Source organism: Xyrauchen texanus, chromosome 33 (genome assembly GCF_025860055.1).
Source record: "Xyrauchen texanus isolate HMW12.3.18 chromosome 33, RBS_HiC_50CHRs, whole genome shotgun sequence".
NCBI lineage: Eukaryota > Metazoa > Chordata > Actinopteri > Cypriniformes > Catostomidae > Xyrauchen > Xyrauchen texanus.
In genome coordinates this window covers 13,117,180-13,141,084 of record NC_068308.1, presented here as the reverse complement: position 1 = coordinate 13,141,084, position 23,905 = coordinate 13,117,180, and the positions used below count along the sequence as shown (strand labels likewise).

General features: G+C 38.2%; 1 protein-coding gene across 3 annotated transcripts; it reads right to left on the bottom strand.

Moving 5' to 3' along the window:
* Positions 1 to 67: 67 nt before the first annotated feature.
* LOC127626772 (mitogen-activated protein kinase 8) lies at positions 68 to 23,265 on the bottom strand. Of its 3 annotated transcripts, none has more exons than XM_052102797.1 (12): positions 23,081 to 23,265; positions 18,624 to 18,803; positions 18,356 to 18,485; positions 17,575 to 17,633; positions 16,911 to 17,049; positions 16,409 to 16,574; positions 14,505 to 14,576; positions 10,112 to 10,294; positions 8,453 to 8,577; positions 8,201 to 8,264; positions 7,252 to 7,329; positions 68 to 2,868 (listed from the first exon to the last, which is right to left on the bottom strand). In XM_052102797.1, the coding sequence occupies exons 2-12, from the start codon at positions 18,743 to 18,745 to the stop codon at positions 2,720 to 2,722; spliced, it is 1,287 nt and encodes a 428-aa protein (XP_051958757.1). In that variant the 5' UTR covers positions 18,746 to 18,803; positions 23,081 to 23,265; the 3' UTR covers positions 68 to 2,719. The 3 variants fall into 3 exon arrangements, with proteins under 3 accessions (XP_051958757.1, XP_051958756.1, XP_051958758.1); XM_052102796.1 differs by lacking the exon at positions 14,505 to 14,576 and adding an exon at positions 10,711 to 10,782; XM_052102798.1 differs by lacking the exon at positions 14,505 to 14,576 and adding an exon at positions 10,711 to 10,782 and having other exon boundaries at positions 2,725 to 2,873.
* Between the last annotated feature and the right edge of the window lie 640 nt (positions 23,266 to 23,905).

The following is a 23,905-nucleotide window of genomic DNA, read 5'->3' as shown; positions in this document are numbered from 1 at the left end:
CTTCCCTTGGAGAAAAATAAATTGAATAGGTTATCTTGCAATGAGACAGCTGGGGAAAAGGTTCTGATTCAAACTGAAGTGTTTATTTGCAGTACATGTACACGTTGGTATCATAAGATCCCAATGCATTCAGTGTAGTAGTGCACTTCTCATTTATCTGTATGCGGTTCAGTGCACACAGAGCTAAAAATTTACAACTAACCGTAGGGCTGGCATTGCTAGCAAATTTTACATACCTGCACCAAATATGAACAAGTTGACAATTCAATATATTTTACAGATGCTTTTGAATAGGCCTTACAAGGATGATCAAAATCCAATGGCCATTCATCAACACCTTCCTAACACCTTTGTCAGACATTGATTTTTAGTTTTTGGTAAGACAGGTTTGTAACATCATGACTATCGTAGTAAAAATAATAATAAAAAACAAATCCAGATTTAAAAAGACAAAAACATGGATTTTAACTGACAGTACCAAACGTATCTCTAACTCTAGGTGGATAAAACTAACATGTCTAGATCTATTGATTACAATTAGCTTGACAGCAGTGGGTATTGCACATGAACTGTAAAAAAATGAATACAAAGAAATTAAATGAACAAAAAGATCAATTTACATTTTAGTTCTTTTACTTCTTGGTGAAGTATACATAATGTACAAAATTAACTATTGACAATAGTTCACTTTCAAAATAAATAAATAATGAAATCTGTATTAACATCTATCGTATGGGCAGCTACGTTGCAAAAGAAAACAAATTGGTAGAAATTTAGAGTGAGGTAGTTCATCAAAGCCTACTTTGATCTTAATTATAACATTTTTGAGAGATGAGATAAAAGCAAAAACAAACAAAACAAAAAACTAAACTTAAAATTCGTTAACTTCCCAAAAAAAAGCAAAGAAAAATAAGAGCACTTACAATTAAAAGAATAAAAAGATGTCAAGTTAAAAATAATTATTGTCTGTGATGCAATTCGAATAAAATACAGAATATGTAGGCCAATCACTAACCTTCACTTTCCCTACATCCCCCAACTATCCCCACACATATGCATTTACATTCTATAGCATTGCCTCATGGGAAACGTAGTCCCCAGACAGCATTTGTCGCAACATCTTGCATATTTTCGTCAACAAAATAAAGCTGCAAACCATATACACATACCAAAAATAGCCAATTTCCAATTTTCTATTACTTTGATGAAAGACCTTGCTTGAAAAAACTTCCCTTTACAAATGAACAGATCACAATTAAGTTCTATCATCTTCCCAACATGCCTTACCCTTTCAATCTACAACATACCAATACAATAGAAAAATACACACTGCACATGATATGAACAGTATTACTTTGGAAAACCTCACCCAAATTTCTCCATCTTTCGAATTCAGGAATGAATGCAGGACTCAGGCACTTTATCCATTTTACATGCAAAATAAAAATTTCTAAATTTAGCTTCAATTTTAGTTCAGAAGGGTTTTTGTATTCTTTACATACAGTGTATAGTAGTACAAGAGTTTGCACTACATTATTGTAAACATAATTACATTCCAAACATCACATTTGCCAAATGCATAACAATTGAAATATGTGATTTCTCCCCAAAACATTAGAATGGAAATTGAAGGAGCCACCTTTTTTATGAAAGTCAGGCAGTCATGTTCATAAAACACTAGTCTATTAAAAAGAAGTGGTTCCCTTGGGGATCCATTGTGAACCCCCAGACTATGTCTCCATCCATTTACCATGATCACTGTATACTAAATCACATTAATGAAATCACCTTTGGGAGTGGTTTTTGTTTCTCATAACATGAGCTAACAGATACAGGGCAACTGGTTGTAAATCAAACACGAGTACTGTAAATGTATACGCATGGACCCTGTTGTTTCACATGTTGCTACAAGCCAAATACCCATTTTCATTTCAAAATGAACGGTTCAAAACAAGAGCTTTATAAGAAGATAAATTGTGTTTTATTCCTGTACTGGGCTACACTGAATGAAAGCATAAAAGAAAGCTCTGAGTTTTCTTTGTTATAGATTGAAATATGTACAGACTACATTACATAACAGAAAAAAAATTGTTTTTACACAGAGAATACTATGTTGTGTACTTCAATTAGAAATAAAAAGAGAAGAGAGTAAACCCTAAAAGCACGTGGTTTTTTTTTCTTTTAAGACAACCAAATAAACTACTGTTTTTTTTAAAAAGTGAACTAATTGTTTTTATGTAAAGTTCATATTAAAACAATCTTTGCTTCTTAGACCAAAACAAAGTGTCGCTAAAACTGCAGCTGAACAAACTACGATTTGATTAATTTTATACACCACTGACTCCGAAAAAGTAGTAACAATGTGGAAATACTCATTGCTGACATTTAGCCAGGTAATGGATGTTCCATTTACTGAACCTCCACTAATAAAGGATTAAAATGGCTCTCTGCAAACCCCAAAAATAAAACCTGAATCTTGAAAAATATAATTACCCTTTATCTTTACAAATAAACTCAAACCATTCCAAATCCGAATGACAAAATAATGTTGCTTCAATCTGTCTAATTAAGAATCAAATTAAAGTAATCAGGTTAATGCTTCGTATTTTTGTCAATTCAAAAGAACTTGTCAGTTTGAAAAAGAAAGGAGGACATGTTTCCAAACTGGCATGAACGCTGCGCCAGTGAAGACGGGCAGGGACTGGAGGAACGAGGATAGTCATCTGCAGCAGCCCAGTGGTCCAGTGGAGGTCTCCTGACTGCTGTCTGTATCCGAGGTCAGGGTGGGGTCGGTGGACATGGACAAGACCTCATTTATGGAGGAGGTCGACGTCGAGGGCTCTTGAGAGTCAATGCTCACTGCTGAACCTGTGCTATGAGAAACAGATCAGACTTCAGTCAGCCAGGTACTGCTGAAAGCAGTGTGAATCTGGACATATTTGGGCTTTCACACTTGAAATTGCAGTTTTTGCTCTTGGTTAACATAATCCTGGGTTATATTGTTCCATATTACCTTGGGTTTGTAATTAATCCTGGCTATCCAGGTTTCAAGATTTCACACTGTACTGTTGTTAACCCTTGGTTCTCATTCTTATTTGCATATTTACAAAGTTAATAACATTGATTGGACAAGTACAGCTTGCAACAAGCATGTGACCCATGATGAAACCGTGCAGGGGATTTCCATTTCCCAAAATGCTTTGCACGGGTCTCGATAGGGAGAGTAAATTTAAAAATTACATTTTATACGCCGACTACCCCTCTCTGGGAACCAGCACCTTATCGTGGTGGAGAGGTTTGTGTGCCCTTATGATCCTGAGGGCTGTGTTGTCTGGAGCCATGTGCTCCTGGTAGGGTCTCCCAAGGCAAAGTGGTCTCAGGTGAGGGGCCAGACTAAGAATGGTTCACAAAGACTCTATGGCAAAAACGGAAGGAGGAGGAGTTACCCTGCCCGGAGGAAGCCCGGGGCCCCCGTCTGGAGCCAGGCCCAGATGGAGGGCTCGTCGGCGAGCGCCTGGTGGCTGGGCTTGTCACGGAGCCCGGCCGGGCACAGCCCGAAAAAGCGATGTGAAACCCTCCTCGACATCCCTTGGGCCCACCACTCATTAAAAACCGCAAGAGTCGGGTGCGCTGCCATATGGGTGGCAGTGAAGGCCATGGGCCTCGACGGACCAGACCCGGGCAGCAAAGGCTAGCTCTGGGGACGTGGAATGTCACCTCACTGGGGGTGAAGGAGCCGGAACTGGTGAGGGAGGTGGAGCGTTACCAGTTGGATCTGGTGGGGCTTACATCAACGCACAGTTTTGGCTCTGGATCCGTACTCCTGGATAGGGGATGGACTCTATTCTTCTCTGGAGTTTTCCAGGGTGAGAGGCGATGGGCGGGTGTGGGGATACTCACGAGCCCCTGGCTGAGCGCCACTACGTTGGAGGTTACCCCGGTGGATGAGAGGGTCGCCTCCCTACGCCTACGGGTTGTGGGGGGGAAACTCTGACTGTTGTCTGTGCATATGCACCGAACAGCAGTTCAGAGTATTCGGCCTTCTTGGAGGCCCTGAATGGAGTCCTGAATAGGGCCCCAGTAGGGGAATCCATAGTGATGCTGGGTGACTTCAACACACACGTGGGAAATGACAGGGACACCTGGAAAGGCGTGATTGGGAGGAACGGCCTCCCCGATCTGAACTCAATTGGATGTTTGTTATTAGATTTCTGTGCTAGTCATGGATTATCTATAACAAACACCATGTTTAAACATAAGGATGCTCATAAGTGTACGTGGTACCAGAGCACCCTAGGCCGAAGGTCGATGATCGAGTTTGTAATCGTGTCGTCGGATCTGAGGCCATATGTTTTGGACACTCGGGTGAAGAGAGGGGCAGAGCTGTCAACCGATCACCATCTGGTGGTGAGTTGGGTCAGGGGGTGGGGAAAGACTCTGGACAGACCTGGGAAGCCCAAGCGAGTAGTGCCATGGAGAAGTAGCCATGGAGAAGGACTTTCGGTCCGCACCAAAGTGCTTCTGGAGAACCGTCCGCCACCTTAGGAGGGGGAAACGGGGAACCATCCAAGCTGTATACAGCAAAGATGGGATGCTGTTGACCTCAACCGAGGAGGTTATTGGGCGGTGGAATGAACACTTTGAAGAACTCCTAAATCCCAACATGCCCTCTATGCTACAGGCAGTGCTGGAGGCTGATGGGGGATCAGATTCTATTTCCCTGGGGGAGGTCAATGAGTTAGTCAAACAACTCCACATTGGCAAAGCCCCGGGGATTGATGAGATCTGACCAGAAATGCTGAAAGCCTTGGATGTGGAGGGGGTGTCATGGATGACACGCCTCTTCAACATTGCGTGGAAATCTGGGACAGTGCCTAAGGAGTGGCAGAACGGGGTGGTGGTTCCCTCTTCAAAAGGGGATCAGAGAGTGTGTGCCAACTACAGGGGTATCACACTTCTCAGCCTCCCTGGTAAAGTTTACTCCAAGGTGCTGGAGAGGAGGGTTCGGCCGATTGTCGAACCTCGGATTGAAGAGGAACAATGCGGTTTTCGTCCTGGCCGTGGAGCAGCCGGACCAGATCTTTACTCGCAAGGATCCTGGAGGGGGCCTGGGAGTATGCCCATCCGGTCTACATGTGTTTTGTGGATCTGGAGAAGGCGTATGACCGGGTCCCCAGGAGAGACTGTGGGAGGTGCTGCTGGAGTACGAGGTGGGGGGTCCCTTCTTAGGGCGATCCAATCCCTGTACGTCCAAAGCGAGAGCTGTGTCGGGTCCTCGGCACAAAGTCGAGTTCATTCCATGTGGGGTTGGTCTCCGCCAAGGCTGCGCTTTGTCACCAATCCTGTTTGTGATATTCATGGACAGGATATCGAGGCGTAGTCGGGGTGGGGAAGGTGTGCGGTTCGGTGGGCTGGGGATCTCATCGCTGCGTTTTGCAGATGATGTTGTCTTCATGTCATCATCGGTCCGTGATCTTCAGCTCTCACTGGATCGCTTGGCAGTCGAGTGTGAAGCAGCTGGGATGAGGATTAGCACCTCTAAATCTGAGGCCATGGTTCTCAGCAGGAAACCAATGGAGTGCGTACTCCAGGTAGGGAAGGAGGTATTGCCCCAAGTGAAGGAGTTCAAGTACCTCGGGGTCTTGTTCACGAGTGAGGGGACAATGGAGCGGGAGGTTGGCCGGAGAATCGGGGCAGCAGGGGCGGTATTGCACTCGCTCTATCGCACTGTTGTCACGAAAAGAGAGCTGAGCCGAAAGGCAACGCTCTGATCTACCGGTCAATTTTTGTTCCTACCCTTACCTATGGTCATGAAGGCTGGGTCATGACCGAAAGAACTAGGTCGCGAGTACAAGCGGCCGAAATGGGCTTCCTCAGAAGGGTGGCGGGCTTCTCCCTTAGAGATAGGGTGAGGAGCTCAGTCATCCGTGAGGAGCTCGGAGCAGAGCCGCTGCTCCTTTGCGTCGAAAGGAGTCAGTTGAAGTGGTTTGGGCATCTGGTAAGGATGCCCCCTGGCCGCCTCCCTAGGGAGGTGTTTCAGGCATGTCCAGCTGGGAGGAGGCCTCAGGGAAGACCCAGGATTAGGTGGAGAGATTACATCTCCAAACTGGCCTGGGAACGCCTCGGGGTCCCCCAGTCAGAGCTGGTTAATGTGGCTCGGGATAGGGAAGTTTGGGGCCCCCTGCTGGAGCAGCTGTCCCCGCGACCCGACTTCGGATAAGCGGTTGAAGATGGATGGATGGATGGACGCCGACTACCACACTTGGAGTCGCAAGTTCGAATCCAGGGTGTGCTGAGTGACTCCAGTTAGGCTTCCTAAGCAACCAATTGGCCCGGTTGCTAGGGAGGGTAGAGTCACATGGGGGTAACCTCCTCACGGTCACTATAATGTGGTTCTTGCTCTAGGTGGGGCGCGTGCTGAGTAGTGCTTGGATGCCGCGGAGAATAGCGTGAAGCTTCCACACTAGCTAGGTCTCGGCGGTAACGCGCTCAATAAGCCACTTGATAAGATACTCAGATTGACGTCTCAGACGCGGAGGCAACTGAGATTGGTCCTCCGCCACCCAGATTGAGGTGAGTCACTATGTGACCGCAAGGACAAGATGAATATAAGAGGATACTTGTTAGTATTTAATATTTTGTTATGTTGAGATTTACAAGCGTTTCGGTTATGTTGCGAGTTTGGGGGGTTACCATTATGGTGAAGAGTGGTGTTTGTCAACATTGTTGAAAAAAAAAAAGAAATTTTTGGCCAGCTATTCTGTTATGAATATCGCCATTATCTCATATACAAATAAACGTGACCCGTTATGTCATAGTTCGGTTCTCATGCAGCTCTCAAGTCAGTGGAAAAGCACAGCCGTTTTACCATAGGCTCTAGACTGCCCTGGCCGTGAACCAGCAGCTTTATGCGAGAACCATCGCCATTTCGGTGGAAATGGGCTACTAGAAATTTTAAGTTAAGAAAACTAATTTCAAACACATGGAACCACTCTCCACGATTGAATCAAGTTCAGTTAAAGAGCTATTTTTTTATTTGTGAAATCATTATGTAGCTCTTAAATGAACTATGGCAACTTTTGCATAGGTTGGATGTCATATCTGGGAGCTGAAACTAGAAATGCTGAAAAAACTCAAATTAAAAAGGGCAAAATGAAAATAAAATGGAAATAAAAGATAAAGCTAAATGAATAACCCTGGTGTGAAAAACCTACTGGTTTGGTGGTTTCATAACTCAAAGAGGAAACTAACCTAGTGAGGCTGGCTGTCCTCGGATCACCCCGTTTTTCGTCCGCTCCTCCAAGTCCTGCACTTCCTTATATATGAGCTCTGATCAGGGAACAGGTACAGTGGAATATATGAGACAGCATGAAGATATCACATCAGGAAACGACACTTGAGCACAGAATACTAAACACTTCCAAAGATTGCCCGCTCTTTACGAGGCAATGGTCAGATTACAAGAACTTCAAACATCTTATTTACTTGCATTTGGATAAACTTAGAAAAAGGAGAAAGAATAAAATGTCAGGCAAAAAAAAAAAAAAAAAAAAATGTACACTTCTTTCACTAACAGAATACCTGTATAATGCTGAAATTGGAAATGAGGTTATTCTAAAAAATCATTTCGCACAAACTCACTAGCAATCTAATCTGTTCTATTGTATTAGTTATACATATTATTGCATAAATGAGTTGAAGGAGGATTATCTCTTAGGGTAAGAGGAAAGAAACTATTCAAACTTTAATGTATTTTACAAACAGCTGAGACAGTTTATGATTTCATTGATCAGAAGAAAACAAATATGCCCTCATAAATGTAAAATGCCCAGGGTGCAAATATTGCCCTTCAATGTAAAACGTACATTCTGATACGGCATGGTAGATATATTTGAATGACTATCAGTGGACAGGACTGCTTGACATTATTTACACATTAAAAATGGAAAATGTCTTCAAATGTGGCTCATCCAATCAGAATTATTTATTAAGATAAATCCAGTACAAATGAAAGGAAGTTTCAAAAATATGCATTTCCACATATTTTAGGTTTTACGCTATTTAAATAATGAATGTTTTGGTGAGTTTCCAGCAACAATAATTAGGCCTATATTGTTATTTATACTACAGACAGTTGTAATGGCATTCAGTATTATAAATAAATAATATGAAAAACAAAAACACAGTATAAAAACTGCACCTTTCCACTCTTCAACTGTGTGTTCTCTCTCATCGAGCTGTTTATCCGTTATAGCTGGTGGAGGCTGAAACCAAGCACATAAAAGTCAATCAGATTCATCATAAAACGAAAGAAAACAAGACGTCATGCACTCCATTAGTCCTGCTCTCCAGAGAGTTCACAAAGTGTCATGCAGAGCGAGCTCCCACCTGGGCTCTGAAGTCAACGACACCCTGCCGCCGGGGCAGAAATAATTAACACCAAACCACTTACCGCTTCCACTTCTGATGGATCGTACCACACGTTGATGTAGGGGTGCTGGAGGGCCTCATCCACCGAGATTCGTTTCGATGTATCTATTACCAGCATTTTGGATAACAAGTCTCGCGCCTGGCTCGCTGCAAGGTAATTGCATTTAAATCAGAAAGTGAGTTGAGTGGAAATTCACCATGGACAATCATGCTAATCTTGGATTGGTTTGGAGGACTGACATTTGATCGGTGTTTAAATAAGGAAAATAAACAAGACTGTGAATCTTTAGAAGACAAATTGAACCAAACTTCTGCAAGGCATTTTTGAAAAAGGACATCTTTAATTAAAGGAATAAATTCTCTCAAAAATGTTAATTCAGTCATGCATTATTCACCCTCATGTTGTTCAAAAACCATATGACTCTTTTTTGTGGAACACAAAGGATATGTAAAGTCCTATTCATACCAGCTCTGAATGTTTATTGCAAACAAGCTTTTGTATAAGACCAATGAAATTATGTATTGCTTAAGACTGTCAAACTACAATTCAAATAATTATCAAATTTAAGATTAAAAATGCACATTTGAATGCCAAAATATGAATTCGAATTTGGAATGTTTGTCAAGCACTGATGATGCTACACTTTTAAACTGACACAGTGCAATGAATAAACCAAAATGTGGGTACACAATTTAAAAGGTGCTTCAAAGTCGTCTGTCTAGTGCATGCTTGCATAGAAAACGATGTAAGCATTTGTAATGAATGGCCCCTTAGGTGGAGGTCTTTGGCAGTTGTGTATTGACTATGCCTTGCTGTCTTATCAGTGTCTCTGTATTTAAAGAAAACAAAGTGGTACCGGAGTTCCTTTAAGTACTATGGCACCGGTAGAGGCTACTGTGCATCACTGAGTTAACAGAGCCATCTTTTGAAGCGTTTCTTTTCTCATTTTACTTTTTTTATAGATACTGACTGTTAGGTTTTGTCAATTCGATAATGAAGGTGGGAAAACAGTCCATTAAACGGCCGATTATTTTTTTTAAGATGAATGAAAACTTTTGCTCAATGTAAAATAGTGCTGAACTTTAGTAAGTATCACTTTCAATGGCGATACTTTATAAATTACTCCCAAACTGGTACCTTCTTCATTGAGAAATCAAACCAAAAATAACCATAGGAATCGATCAGTTAATCAGTAAATCTGATATATCAGTCAACCTCTTCTTTTTTTACTTAATATTTGAGAATTTTAACTGGCTGAATCTTTTGACTTCATATCATTCTTCACTATCCTTTTAAGCATTTTCGTATCACTTCAGAATTCATGGATTAAACCACTCAAGTTGTATGGGTTACCTTTATGCTGCCTTTTTGGACCCTATAGACTTGCATTGTATGGACAAAAACACATCATATATCCTTAAAAAAATATATATATTTGTTTGTGTTCGGCAGAAGAAAGTCAGTCATGTGAGTTGGAGACACCATAGATTTTGTGTGAACTATTACTTTAACATATCAGTTCACTCCTAATAGTAAAGTTGAAGTACCAGGTATTTATCAAACCATATGTTACAACCCTACTTTGTTTGAACATGGCATTATACATAAAAATAAAAAAAATTGCAGGGCAACAGAGCACTACCTAAATATTGAACAAGATAAACAAATCAAATCTCTCACCTTTTAGTTTGTTGTTTTCAGAGTCTGCAGGGAACAGCACATCTGGGAAGAGCTTCTCAAAGCTGTAGCCAGCATAGCGGGGCCTGTTCTCCACATAAGTCCTCACAGACTGGTTCAGTTTCATCATGAACTCCTGAGATGGTGTACCCAGCTGCTCGATTACTTTATTCCACTGGTCAATATCTTCAGATCACATGCTAAGGAAAACTGCTGACTGGTGCCTCAAATGTCTCTTAACTTGTTTAGATGTTATATTTGTTTTTCTTTCCAAGTCATTTATATATAATAAATGATTAGATACATTATTAGTCAATGTTGCAGTTTCAGACTTGTCAGGACACACAAACAAACAGAGCAATGTTTTAAGAGCGCCATAGACATCGTGTTCACATTTTTGTGGGGTATAGTAACCTACTAATGCCTTACTTAGAGTTGTAACTATCTGCATATTAACCTGGTATTGGAGAAAGTATTTTAACAAAGAAAACATAACTTCATTCAATTTCAAAATCTTGCGCATCAATAGTAAACTACAGATCGAGGGAAAAAAAAACAATGACATATACAATGGGACAATAAAGACAACCAGGAAAGGATACGGTCTGTGCCAGGAAACAACACACTACCTCTGACCATTTCAGCCATGATGCAGCCAATAGACCAGACATCAACTGAAAAATGAAATGAGAACCAAATTAAAATGCTACAAATGAAATGGTATGCCTAATGCCAGTAAAAAACAAAAACACACACACACACACACACACAGACAGACAGACAGACAGACAGACAGACAGACAGACAGACAGACTCACTGAGCACTTTATTAGGAACACCTGTAAATCGAATTATTAATGCAACAATCTCATCAGCCAACCATTTGGCAGCAGTGCAATGCATAAAATCATGCAGACACGGGTCAGGAGCTTCAGTTAATGTTCACATCAACCATCAGAATTGGGAAAAAATGTGATCTCAGATATTTAGATCAGTGGCATGATTGTTGGTGCCAGACAGGCTGGTTTGAGTGTTTCTGTAACTGCTGATCTCCTGGGATTTTCCCACACAACAGTCTCTAGAGCAGGGTTCCTCATTAGGCGGCCCGCGAGAGACAAATGTTTGGCCCTCGCTAAAGGCCTTTTCACACCAAATCCGTAATGATTATGTGAGACAAACTTCTGATGAAAAGTCTATACACACACACACACACACACACACACAGAGTGCATAAATTTAAATGAAAAAATATTTCACCTCTGTACAGTAGCAGGTGCTGTTGCTGTTTTAACAAACATTTATACCATTCTCATGCCCACACCTTCAGCTGTTACAGATTATAATATTGAATGCTGTTAAAGCATTCATTTACCTAATTTGGCATAACGGTTTCATTGTGTTCTTTCCATGGTGTTGATGCATTCTAAGGAGCATATCATCTGTGTTTATTTGTGAGTGAGATGAGTAAAGAGCGCTGATGCATAAATATACGTCCTATTTATATTTGTACATGTATTTTTCTAAGAGTATATTCCAAACGGACTCCTGAAGCAAACTACTCTTTTTATACAGTTTGGATTAATGCCTGGATAATAGAACACAAGATACTGAGATGCAAAGTGGAATAGTGCACATTAAGAATAACACTGTTAATCATTTATAAGAAAACATTAGTTCATGGTCTTTTCTTTATTTAAATTATTGCAAAATTTTTTATATTATTCTTAAGAACCATAACACTATTAATGCTAATATGTCTAATTATTGAATCTGCAATTAGGGAAAGTGCAGGAGATCCAGTCTGGAGATCAGCAGGAACAGTTGACTCACATGAAGGACATGGAGAGCTAAATTGTTCATTAAAAGTTTTTTTTTTTCCCAGCAGGCAAAGTTGTGTATACACACAAAATTGTCATAATTGTTTGAATAAATAAAACAGGCTACTAATACTGAGAAAAAATATAAAAATATAAATATTTATGCATGACTGTTTAAATAATAAAAAATAAATAATAATAATAGCAGCACAAAGAAATTTGTCATTACATCGACGGCCGTGGCCCTTGACTTTGTATTGTTGACAGAATGTGGCCCTTGGTGAAAACTACTTGGGGAACCCTGCTAAAGAGTTTACTCAGAATGGTGCCAAAAACAAACAAAAAAAAAATTATACGAACGGCAATGCCTTGTTGATGAGAGAGGTCAATTGAGAATGTCCAGACTGGTTCGAGCTGACAGAAAGGCTACAGTAACTCAGATAACTGCTCTGTAAAATTGTAGTGAGCAGAATAGACTCTCAGAATGCACAACACATAAAACCTTGAGGTGGATGTGCTTCAACAGCAGAAGACCATGTTTAGACCTTTATTAGAACCTTAGTGTTTCTAATAAAGTGCTCAGTGAGTGTAAATATATATATATATATATATATATATAGATGTGTTAGGACAAATAAAGAACAGTGCATTAATGTGGATGCAACACAGCGAAAAGGTAACATGCAAACAAGTCAGTGTGCAGTCATTGGCGTGTCAGGCAGGTTCGCAGGCAAGTACTGCTGGTCACTGGCATTACTGGACCAAAACATACATGGCAAATTCCCTTTGAGGAACACTGTGACACTGGGTCTCATTCACTAACTTTGTGTGACCGTATTTGTGCATAAATCTGGTATCAGTTTGATTTCAGCGTTTTCATGCAGAACCACGATTCATTATGTTCGCATTTTTGTTTTCATTAATTTATTTTTTCAAAACTTAGGATACAATTTAAAACCACATGTACACACAAATCACAGAGTCATGAAACATGAAATGGGGACATTTACCAAGAATGAATTGCACCCGCTGACAGCGTTGTTTATTTACATGTGCTGTCTGTTCTGGTTTAGCACCAGGTTTACTAAAGGAATCATGCAGATTAGGCTCAAACCTGACCACGAAAAACTTGCTAAAGGAAATTTGCACAGATCTCTTCTGATCTCTGTCGTAGGTTATTGATTTATTACTGCCATGATTTGTTGTAAACAATAAACAAACATCTCTTTTAAATAAAATTCAGTTTATTGCTTGCTTACCTTGGGCGGTAAAAGCGCAATGTTAACTGTGCCTGGCAAATAGCAGAGTTTGTGAATAAAGCACAATCTAAAATGAGTAGGGCGGGGCAATATATCGAATATGCACTGTATAATCACGATTAATTATCTTGACGATATAAAATTAAGCATCATCATGAATATCGCTATGATTTTAATGTGCTTTTATTTTTGGCCATTGAATTTTATAAAGAGCATCAATAGACTAATTTCACGATCCAACAGGGCTGCACAATTAATCAAAATACCATCAAAATGGCGATATGGTCATATGAGATTATTTGACTGCCGAAGGCTGCAATTAAATACAGATAAACATGGTCTGTGTGTGCCTCAGTATAAGCGAGTGACATGCTTTTGTGCTTTTAGAGCAGTTCACATGCATTGTGAATGAAATGCATTGCATGTTCAAGCATTTGCTAAATTCATTTCATTAGTAACCACTACAAACCTCCAAAAAAACAATAATTTAATATTATATTGTAAAACTGGGTCCACAGTAATAATTTAGTATTATGCAATATTCAACTGGGTTCCAAAAAATAAGTGAAGCAGTTTTGCACATCTTGTTCATTCACAAAATATTTGAAGATATGAAAAATATAAGTAGGTAAATAATACTTTTTATTAAAAAGGTACAACCTGTATGTATCAATGTATATAAAATATAAAAGTGTATCTCAATGAAAATAATTTCATCTCATTCTCCCTTGTGTTCATTTAGTGAAAAACATGCCTTCATTATTTTGAAATACATTTTTATTCAATGCCTTTAAAATATTCAGTCTGCTTGGCAAAAATCAAGTCGTCACTTTTATTTGTATAGCGGAATAATGGCTATTTGGATAAAATTATCAAACACAATCATGTGTAGTCACCAAAATAAACGTTTTTTTTATTGTGTTTTAACTGCTTTTTAGAATGGCACACTTGGCTATACTCAAATAACTTACTTTGTGTGCTCTCATTTCAGAGAAAATCTTTAGCGAGTTTGCACCTGTGCAGGTGAGGTTGTGTGGAAAAACCTTATATGGACATGGTTTGGGATAATTTTGCTAATTACCATGTGGGCACACATTCCCTCATTTAGAATAATCCACATGAGAACAAGGGCAAGAACAAATGTGCTTATGCACCTGTTGTGAATCAACAGAATCTTACGAGAACCTTTTTATGCATAGAAGAACACTTGTATGCAATTATTAGTGAAGGAGACCCACTGAAATAAAAAAAATAAAGAGGCACCCTGGTCCAGCTACTCAACAAATCAATGCAAAAGAATTAGAGGCTGAACAAGGATACAGTCCCTCCCTGGAAAAAGGATTTTGTGCCGCACCATCTCTGCCATAATGCAGCCAACAGCCCAAATATCCACTACACAAGCGTAGCAAAGAGGAAGAAGAGAGGACATAAGCAAAGCAAATGGGGCAATGCGATCGGTTGAGGTTTTGCCGAGTTTGACCCATTGCCAATTTCCCTCAGTGCTACAGTTCAGAACTAAACGTCAGCAAAAGTTGCTTGAAATTTTCGCACTGCAGAGAATCACTTTCATTTCCAAGAGTGGTTTACGCAAGTAAGACTGGTGCTGAATGACTAATGCGTCTTGTATCTATAATGGGGAAATGCTCTGTGCTACAGGCAAACATATCAGAACATATCATAAAAAATTGCTCATCTCAAACAGAGTATTCTGTCATAATTTACTCACCCTCATGTTGTTCCAAATCTATGACTTTTTAAGAATTTTACTGGTTGTTTTTCCATGCATAATGCATAAGGACTGAGGCTTTCAAGCATCATAAAAGATGAAAAAGCGCCAAAAAAATAAAAGTTTCAGAAAAGTAGTCCATTTCACTCAGGTGCAACATTTTAAGCCTTCTGAAACAATACTATAACTTTTATTGAGGAACACAATGTAACTAATTATTCACTGAAAATATTGTTATTGCATTGACACATTAATGATAGAAGTAGTGATGTCTGATTCGTGAGGAAATTGTGATTTTGATTCAGATTTTTTTAATGAATCGGTTGATTCAATTCACAGAACGAGTCTTTACGATTTGTTTAGATCTGATTCTCTGATTCTGATCAGATTCTCGAGTTCAACTCACTGACTCAATGATCCAGTCATAGCAGTTACAGGGATAGCTCACCCAAAAATGAAAAATCTCTCATCATTTATTCACCCTCATGCCATCCCAGATGTGTATGACTTACTTTCTTCTGCTGAACACAAAGATTTTTTAGAAGAGTGAATGGTGGCCACTACTTTGAAGGTCCAAAAAGCATATAATCCATATGACTCCACTGGTAAAATCCTGAATCTCCTGAAGAGATACGATAAGTCTTGAAGAGAAAGAAAACAAAACTCAAGACATTTTTAAATATAAATCTCCACTTTCACTTCTTCCACTCTTTTTGGCGATTCACATTCTTCATGCATATCGCCACCTAGTGTGCTGGAAGGAGAATTTATAGTAAAAAGGGACTTAAATAGTTATCCGTTTCTCTCCCACACTTCTCATATTGCTTCTGAAGATATGGATTTAACCACTGAACTGGACCTAAATTACATTTAGGCTGCTTTTATAGGCTTTTGGATCTAAAAATTTGCATTGTGTGGACCTTCATAGCAGAGATGTTCTTCAAAACGGTTTGTGTTCTGCAGAAGAAAGTCATACACATCTGGGATAGCATTTGGGTGAGTAAATAACGAGAGAATTTCATTTTCAACTATCCATTTATCAGCTCTCTGAAGTGTTATCAGTAAATGACAACTTACATTTTGATCTGTTCCTCATACAAGCAATAGACTTAAAATAAAGTGTGAATTGACCACTTTTATGACACTTGTTTTGTGCTTTTGCGTCCTTTTTAGAAGCTTGAAAGCCTCAGTCCCCATTGTGAGATTGAATGCAAAAAAACAAAACAATGTTTTTTTGTGTTCCATGGAAGACAAATAATCATATGGGTTGGAAAAACATGAGAAAGTGAGTAAAAGATGACAGAATGTTTGGGTGAACTATCCCTTTAACTTTAAGCACAAAAGCCGTTTGGTGTGACCAAAGTACCCTGGAGTGATCCCAAAAAGAGATACATCACATAACATTACTGCAGAATTGTGTGGGGTGCTCATCAGGTCATGTGGGACCCTTTCAGTGGGCATGCTGCAAACTTTGGCATGAAATTAGGTTTGCACTCACCATTGGCTTGGTAACCCATGCCGAGAATGACCTCTGGGGCACGATAGTAGCGTGTCACTACGTAAGGGGTCATGAGGAGTCCGGTAGCAGCCGTCCGGGCCAGACCGAAGTCAAGAATTTTCAGCGTACAGTCAGATTTTACTACTATGTTGCTGGGCTTCAGATCCTGTGAAGAGAGGAGGTCAGAGGTCAGCAGAAAGTTCAAATTCTTCTATGATCAGATGTCAAGTGGAACTTAATCCAAGATAGAATGCAGACAGTGTAGGATTTCCACAAAAAATTGACTTTACTAGTCCATCGATGCTACCCAAGAAAGCCAAAATATAGTAACTACGCGAGCAATGAAAGTGTTGTGATAATTTAGCCAAATGTGTCACACTGTTTTCTCTAAAACTGGACCTAGTTGAGCTATACCTGTGAGTCACAGGACAACTCATACTCAATTTTGACAAATATGGGTAGTTACTTGGCTTTGCACTTCTGTATTTTTAAAGAAGCGCACCCTGTGTATGATGCCAGCAGCATGTAGGTGTTTGATGCCACAGAGCATCTGATAAAGCAGGTAGGAGAGTCTCTCGTGGTCCAGCTCCATTTGAATCACCTGGCACAGATTAGCATCCATCAACTCCATCACAAGATAACTGCAGACAGGAGATTCAGGTTTAAGTGTAAATAACCAAAGGCTTATGTATATGGACACACACACACACACACAATCAAAAAAATGTGTATGTGAGCAAAAATGCACACATACGGAAGCATAATTTATTCTAAGACAGACTTCAATAGTATCTAGACTGTAAATATTATTAATATTTGCTTCTACAGTGTGCAAATACCCATCAATTTCCTTGTTATACCTCTTTAAATAATAGTTCCCCAAAAAATAAAATAATGTCCTTTTAGGAGCTTCAATGTTCACTTGCATTAAATGGACATACAGAGCTGAAATATTCTTCTAAAAAGCTTCATTTGAGTTCTGCAGAAGAAAGAATGTCAAAGAATTGTCCTTTTATGGTGAACTATTCATTTAATGCAGTAAATGACATTTGCCTTTAACCAAGACCAATTTTATATTATGCAATGTGCATCATCTATTTTTTGAGCCAAAAAAAACATTTAACTTCCATCCTATTTGAATTCAAATCACAGCTAAAATAACTTACACATCCTGGAATTCTTCAAGTGTCTTCTGTGGTGTGAATACATTTAGTAAGCCAATTATCTGTAAAATTAAAACAGAAAACATAATGCAGTATCGTCCTGCTGTATTTGTCTAAAATTATATGAAGGAATCTACCCAAAGTCAAAGCTCTTTCAATTCCAGATATATAACACTAATTTAAAAAAAGAGGGATATATATATATATATATATATATACATACATATACACACACACACACACACACACACACACACACAGTTGTGTTTCCATGTTTTATGGGGACTTTCCATAGACATAATTGTTTTTATACTGTACAAACTTTATATTCTATCCCCTAAACCTAACCCTACCCCTAAACCTAACCCTCACAGAAAACTTTCTGCATTTTTACATTTTCAAAAAACATAATTTAGTATGATTTATAAGCTGTTTTCCTCATGGGGACTGACAAAATGTCCCCACAAGGTCAAAAATGTCGGGTTTTACTATCCTTATGGGGACATTTGGTCCCCACAAAGTGATAAATACATGCTCACACACACACACGCCACACATGCAACAACAAAAATTTCAAGAAATTGTTGTGTTGTCTTTACAGATATATATCGGTTCACACATACCATCAATATGGAAATTGCTTAGATTAAAATTTAACAGTATTTTCAAAAAGATTGCGTTCACAGCACAACACCTCTAACATGAAAAATGCAAGAAATATTCTGGAAAAGACTATGTGTGAAAGTGACTTAACAGCCAAAGGAATACATTAAACAACACTTACATTTTTGTGGTTGACACATTTCATAAGAACCAGTTCTCTGTAAGCCCGTTTGGCATGGGTTTGATTCTGAAAAGGTCGGCTTAGTTTTTTAATTGCAACATTTCGTTCAAGGATGTGGTCGTACGCGGAGCTAAAAAACAAAATACAAGCTTGTCATTTTCTTACATATATATATATAAGTCTTTATATTGATCATCTTTTCTATTTTCTTAGATAGTTTCTTTTATATTTTACAAATTGATATTGTAGAGATTTAAACCAAATTTACCAGACGATGCCTTGTGCTCCAGATCCAATGGGTCTTAAATTCTGATACCTCTTCAAAACAGTGAAAGTTGAATCTCCAACATCTATGCTGTAATATTCTTTCTCACGTTTATTCTTGTTCATGGTGAAAACGGTGCTGTCTTTGTCTTGGGCATTCAAGAAGAACTTCACCTTCAAAAATCTGAAAGAAACAAAAAGTTGACACTTGCGAGGGAGTACACTTACCAACATCCTTTTCTGACAAGTGACAACAGAAAAGTGGTTTTGGGTTTGGTTTTGAAAAGGCAGAGCAAATAGTTGAGAAACATGGTGTTTGTCAATAAAAACACACTTTCAATGCAACTTGACTTTCAAAATCAGGTAGGACACTTAAGCTTCTAGGAAATTTCTGGATTAAAAGTATTGCAAAATCAAAAGTTCATTACACTAACACTCCACTAACATGCTCTACTATTAAGAGTCACATGATAAAATAAACTTAAGATGGCAATTAATTCATATATTTATAATTACTTTGCTAATAAATGCATATTTATTTGTCCTAACTAGGGCTGTCAGTTTAAAAGTGTTTATTTACTGTGAATAAAGCTGATGTAATTTCTGCAACACTAGCACCTCCAAAAGGAATTGCAAAAATAAAAACCATTCAAAACAGCTCTCTGAATACACCCCTCATCTGCCATTGATTGGAATAACAATTAGTGGGTCTAAACGGGTCACTCTCACAGGATTTTTTATAGTGCCACTGAGTCAAAGTTTACAGTTTGAGAAAATGTACCTATGAATGGCTAATTTATTGTTGTCTGCATATTAAGCTGGGATAAAAATAAAGTATCTTAACACTGAAAAAGTTACATTCTTAATTTTCAAAATACCTTATATGAAAAATAATATGTAAAAAAAAATTACTGCCCTATTCCATCTGTAAATTCCTTAATAAGGAATGTTTTTACCATTAGAGCAATTCAAGCTTGAATTTTACCACCTTGATATGGCAGTAGAGGGCAGTCAGGCCATCAGCTGTACAGGCAACACTCATCAACCAACAACCAAGCATGAGTAAACGATTACTTGAGTACTCGTTCTGTACCAGCTATAAGAGTAATGAAAGCACTACTTAAATATCACAAACTGACTTTCCTTTGTATATCTGACTGAATTATACTGTACCTTCCCTCTCAATCTCTCACCAATTCTTGCAGTTAAAACAGTCCACTAGGAGCGCTGTGGATGTGTATTGTCACGGTGCTGCATGAGAGAGAAGGAGATATAATGGTGCCTGTGCTTTAAGTGAAGCCAAGTGTAGCAATACTTGTAATATTTTTGATTCTTATTCAATTCTACTCTATTAGTAGTCAGTTTTTGCTGGAGTCATGCAAACCAACATAGTAGAATCTTCTTTTATGGTGGAAGGAAACTGCAAAGCGGTACAAGACACTTGGAAGCTTATCAGACCAGTCTGTATTTATATGCATTAAATCTCTGAAGATAGGCAGAGCGCATTTTATAAAAAGACAACTTTCACCGCTTGTTTTTCTGAATAAGAATATGTGAAATGCTTGAGTATACATAAAGTCTATGTGCATTACCCAAATGCCGTCAGTAATGGTTTCCATGTAAGTTCCGGGTGAGCGCAAATGTTCTTTACTGTTATTTTTAGATCTTTTTATTTCTATTATTATTAATGCATACTGTTAATTGCATGATTTTTCTCAAAAGAAGAGCATAGTTTATTAAAGTTCTCTCATTTTGAATCACATTTCTCGGTGACTTCTGGGAATAAATCACAATATAAATATACATTTTAACACCAGTAAAAAACTACTTTCTAAAACTGTATCAATATAATTGTTGTTGTTCACGTCAATCAAAAAAATCGTCACAGACATAAATGTTTACAGTTTTAAAATATATGTTGGTAATTATTGCTGTTTATTACAACGTATATTATTAAATTGGTGTAAAGGAAAATGATTGAAAATGAATAATTCCTACTTATGTTCATTTAGTGAAAAACAATATGGAAAGCATACCTTGACTATTTTTTAAAGATTTTTACTGTATTGTATCTCTTGCTTTAAATATTTTGAATCTACTTGTTTACTGTGTAAAAGTATTAAATATTGTAATATTGTAAAAATGCTAAAAAGTAGAGATATCTTTAAGTTATGTCACAAAATGCTAATGGCAGCCCTGTCATTTCCAACCTTTCTCAGAAAAGTCCATGGAAATACTAAATCTCTTTGAAAAGTGGATGACACATTTTAATTTGACAGTCTCAACTCAATGTATCATAAGCATTATTATGATTTAAAGCAGAAATACACGCATATTAAAATAGGTGCTCTAATAGGAAAAAGGAAGTGTAAAATGACAGGCTGTTCATCCAATGCAGTTGAGAGTCATTACTCACGCCTCTTTCAAGTCTACAACGCCTCTTTCCTGTCTCCATTTACATGATATTTTTTTAGATGTTCCTTTCTTTCTTCAAGAAAATGTCATGTCAAAAACCTGGAGCTCTAACATGAAGTCTAATAAGGTTTCTGTGTCTCTGACAAAATGCTTTACAGCGTCAAAGGACCATGAACAGTCACCACTCATTCTCATGAACATGGCAAGAACTAAGATTCTCTTTTAAATAAAAGCACTGATTAAAACATTATAGAGACAATGACATTAGGCACATTACAGTCCTATACACAGCAATTTTGGTGGACTAAATGTTATACACATGTCTGAAACAGGGGACGATGCCCCTTATTGATGTGAAGAGGAAAAAAAAAAAGTCATTTTATTTGAATGAATGAAAATAAAAACATGATTTTGTCAATTACCTGAATAATGTCTGTGTAATTTAGATATCAGTGTAAACTGCACACAAAATCATCACAGAATCTGCATGCTGCATGTACTGTATGCTGGTAAAACCTTTAGTACGCAGTTTAATGTTAAAAATTCAGTTCACGGTTGCAAGAGTTGAACCAAATTGTAAATTCATTAAAACACCATTTAAGAAAACCTTTTAATTGTACATTAATAACAATAATGTTGAATAAAACAAAATAATTTCAAATCATCGCTTTCTTAAAAAAAGCAAAAATGGAGGTTACTGTGAGTAACTTACAATGGAAGTTGAGGATTTAAACACAGAAATGTGATGCTTATAATTTTATAAAAGCACTTACATTAATTCTACTGTTAAATCTCATGTATTATTTGAGCTGTAAAGTTGTTTAAATCATCATTTTTACATTTAGGGTTTTAGGTTTTGTTGACATTATATAGTCTTCACAACAAAGTTGTAAAACTGGCAATAACTTTTATAGATTAGAAAGCGATTTTGTCATATTTAAATCATGTTAACACACACATTGTTTACGTCTTGTGATTATACATTTGAAACAGTGAACATTTTACGAATTGGCCCCATTGACTTCGATTGTAAGTACCTCACTGGAACCCAGATTTTAGCTCTTTTTTTTTATTTCTTTTTTTTAAGGAAAATGACTGGCAAGTCAATTTATTTTTGTGGTAATCAATATTATGCCACAAATGCTGTTGATTTTGCCTAACTTGAAATTAACCCGGAATGTTACTTTAAAAGGATCAATCCATATTATTTAATTCAGACACACTGCATTTGTGTACTTCAACATGAATGGAAAATGTCAATCATATCCTAAAATAATATGGAGAGTGAACCGCACCCGAACAAATGCCAGCAGCCACTGTCATGCCTCTCTGAAAGCACTTAAAGTTATGATCTGAATTTAACATCTCACACCACCATCCATATCCACTGACCTCAGTTTCTCTGATCGGATTCCTCACACTGTAGCTTCAAATACAACAAATAAAATCTGGTTATTACACCAAACCGTGATAAGTTCAGAGAATAATGAGTTATGCATTGACAAAATGGCTGTATCTCAACACGCAGTGAGCATTTTGGGCATCACAGGCACATTGTAAAATACTGTCAAGGTTGAGGCACAACCAATGTCAGTGTCTCAACCTGACACATGTCAAAGAAAATAACCACTAGCAAAAAAGTACCAAGACAAAACCATATTTTTAGATGTAACCCGTGGTAGTAAAATGATATTATTTGTGCCATTTTAATACGATGGTATACGAATGCTAATCGTCCAGTGGTATATATCAGTGAGTGTACCATAATATTAACATCACTATACAAGGTACCATCACAGTATCAGCACATGCGCCATACTAATACCAAACGTAACGTCTAGGCTGGACTTTTGCACATGGCTTTAACAAATGTAACCATTTTCGCCACTAAGCGGAAGAATGCCCTAATATGTTTACTTTAACCAGCGTAAACCAGCTAGTCAACGCTATTTACAGTACTGTATTAGACCAACAAATCAGCGTTACCCTCCCCCACAACAACCCACCTTAAAAACATCAGCGCTCAAACTGGGAATGTTTACTCACCCTCTTAAAAGATATGAAGACAATTCAAGGGCAGATTTAATAAGGAAGAGATAGCTTCTCACAAAGCACAACGGTATGTTGTATTCTTCTTGTTTTCCACTTGAAGACACCAGCTGCTCTGCGCTCACACTGCGCTTCCGTCCACTAGCAGGCCTTGAGCTGCGGACATTTGCGTACTACGTCACTCAATGACGTGAGCAGTTTCTTCTACTGCTGCTTCTTTTTGTTTTATGGCGGCTCACAAACCAGAATAGCGCATTACCGCCATCTTCTGTTAGCATGGATCAGAGGCCCTCCTCCCAGAACCATGTACAGGTGAAACTCGAAAAATTAGAATATCGTGCAAAAGTTCATTAATTTCAGTAATTCAACTTAAAAGGTGAAACTAATATATTGTATAGACTCATTACAAGCAAAGTAAGATATTTCAAGCCTTTATTTGATATAATTTTGATGATTATGGCTTACAGCTTATGAAAACCCCAAATTCAGAATCTCAGAAAATTAGAATATTACATGAAATCAATAAAAAAAAGGATTTTAAATACAGAAATGTCGGCCCTCTGAAAAGTATAATCATGCATATGTACTCAGTACTTGGTTTGGGCCCCTTTTGCATTAATTACTGCCTCAATGCGGCGTGGCATGGATGCTATCAGCCTGTGGCACTGCTGAGGTGTTATGGAAGACCAAGATGCTTCAATAGCGGCCTTCAGCTCTTCTGCATTGTTTGGTCTCATGTCTCTCATCTTTCTCTTAGCAATGCCCCATAGATTCTCTATGGGGTTCAGGTCAGGCGAGTTTGCTGGCCAATCAAGCACAGTA

Bases quoted from the DNA above. Each gene is read 5' to 3' on its own strand.
- LOC127626772 (XM_052102797.1), bottom strand. From the start codon at position 18,745: ATGAACAAGAATAAACGTGAGAAAGAATATTACAGCATAGATGTTGGA. The intron at 17,634-18,355 runs GTAAGTGTTGTT...TTAATTTTACAG, and splicing joins AATGTGTCAACCACAAAAAT to ATAATTGGCTTACTAAATGT. The intron at 14,577-16,408 runs GTGAGTGCAAAC...ACGCTTGTGTAG, and splicing joins CATGGGTTACCAAGCCAATG to TGGATATTTGGGCTGTTGGC.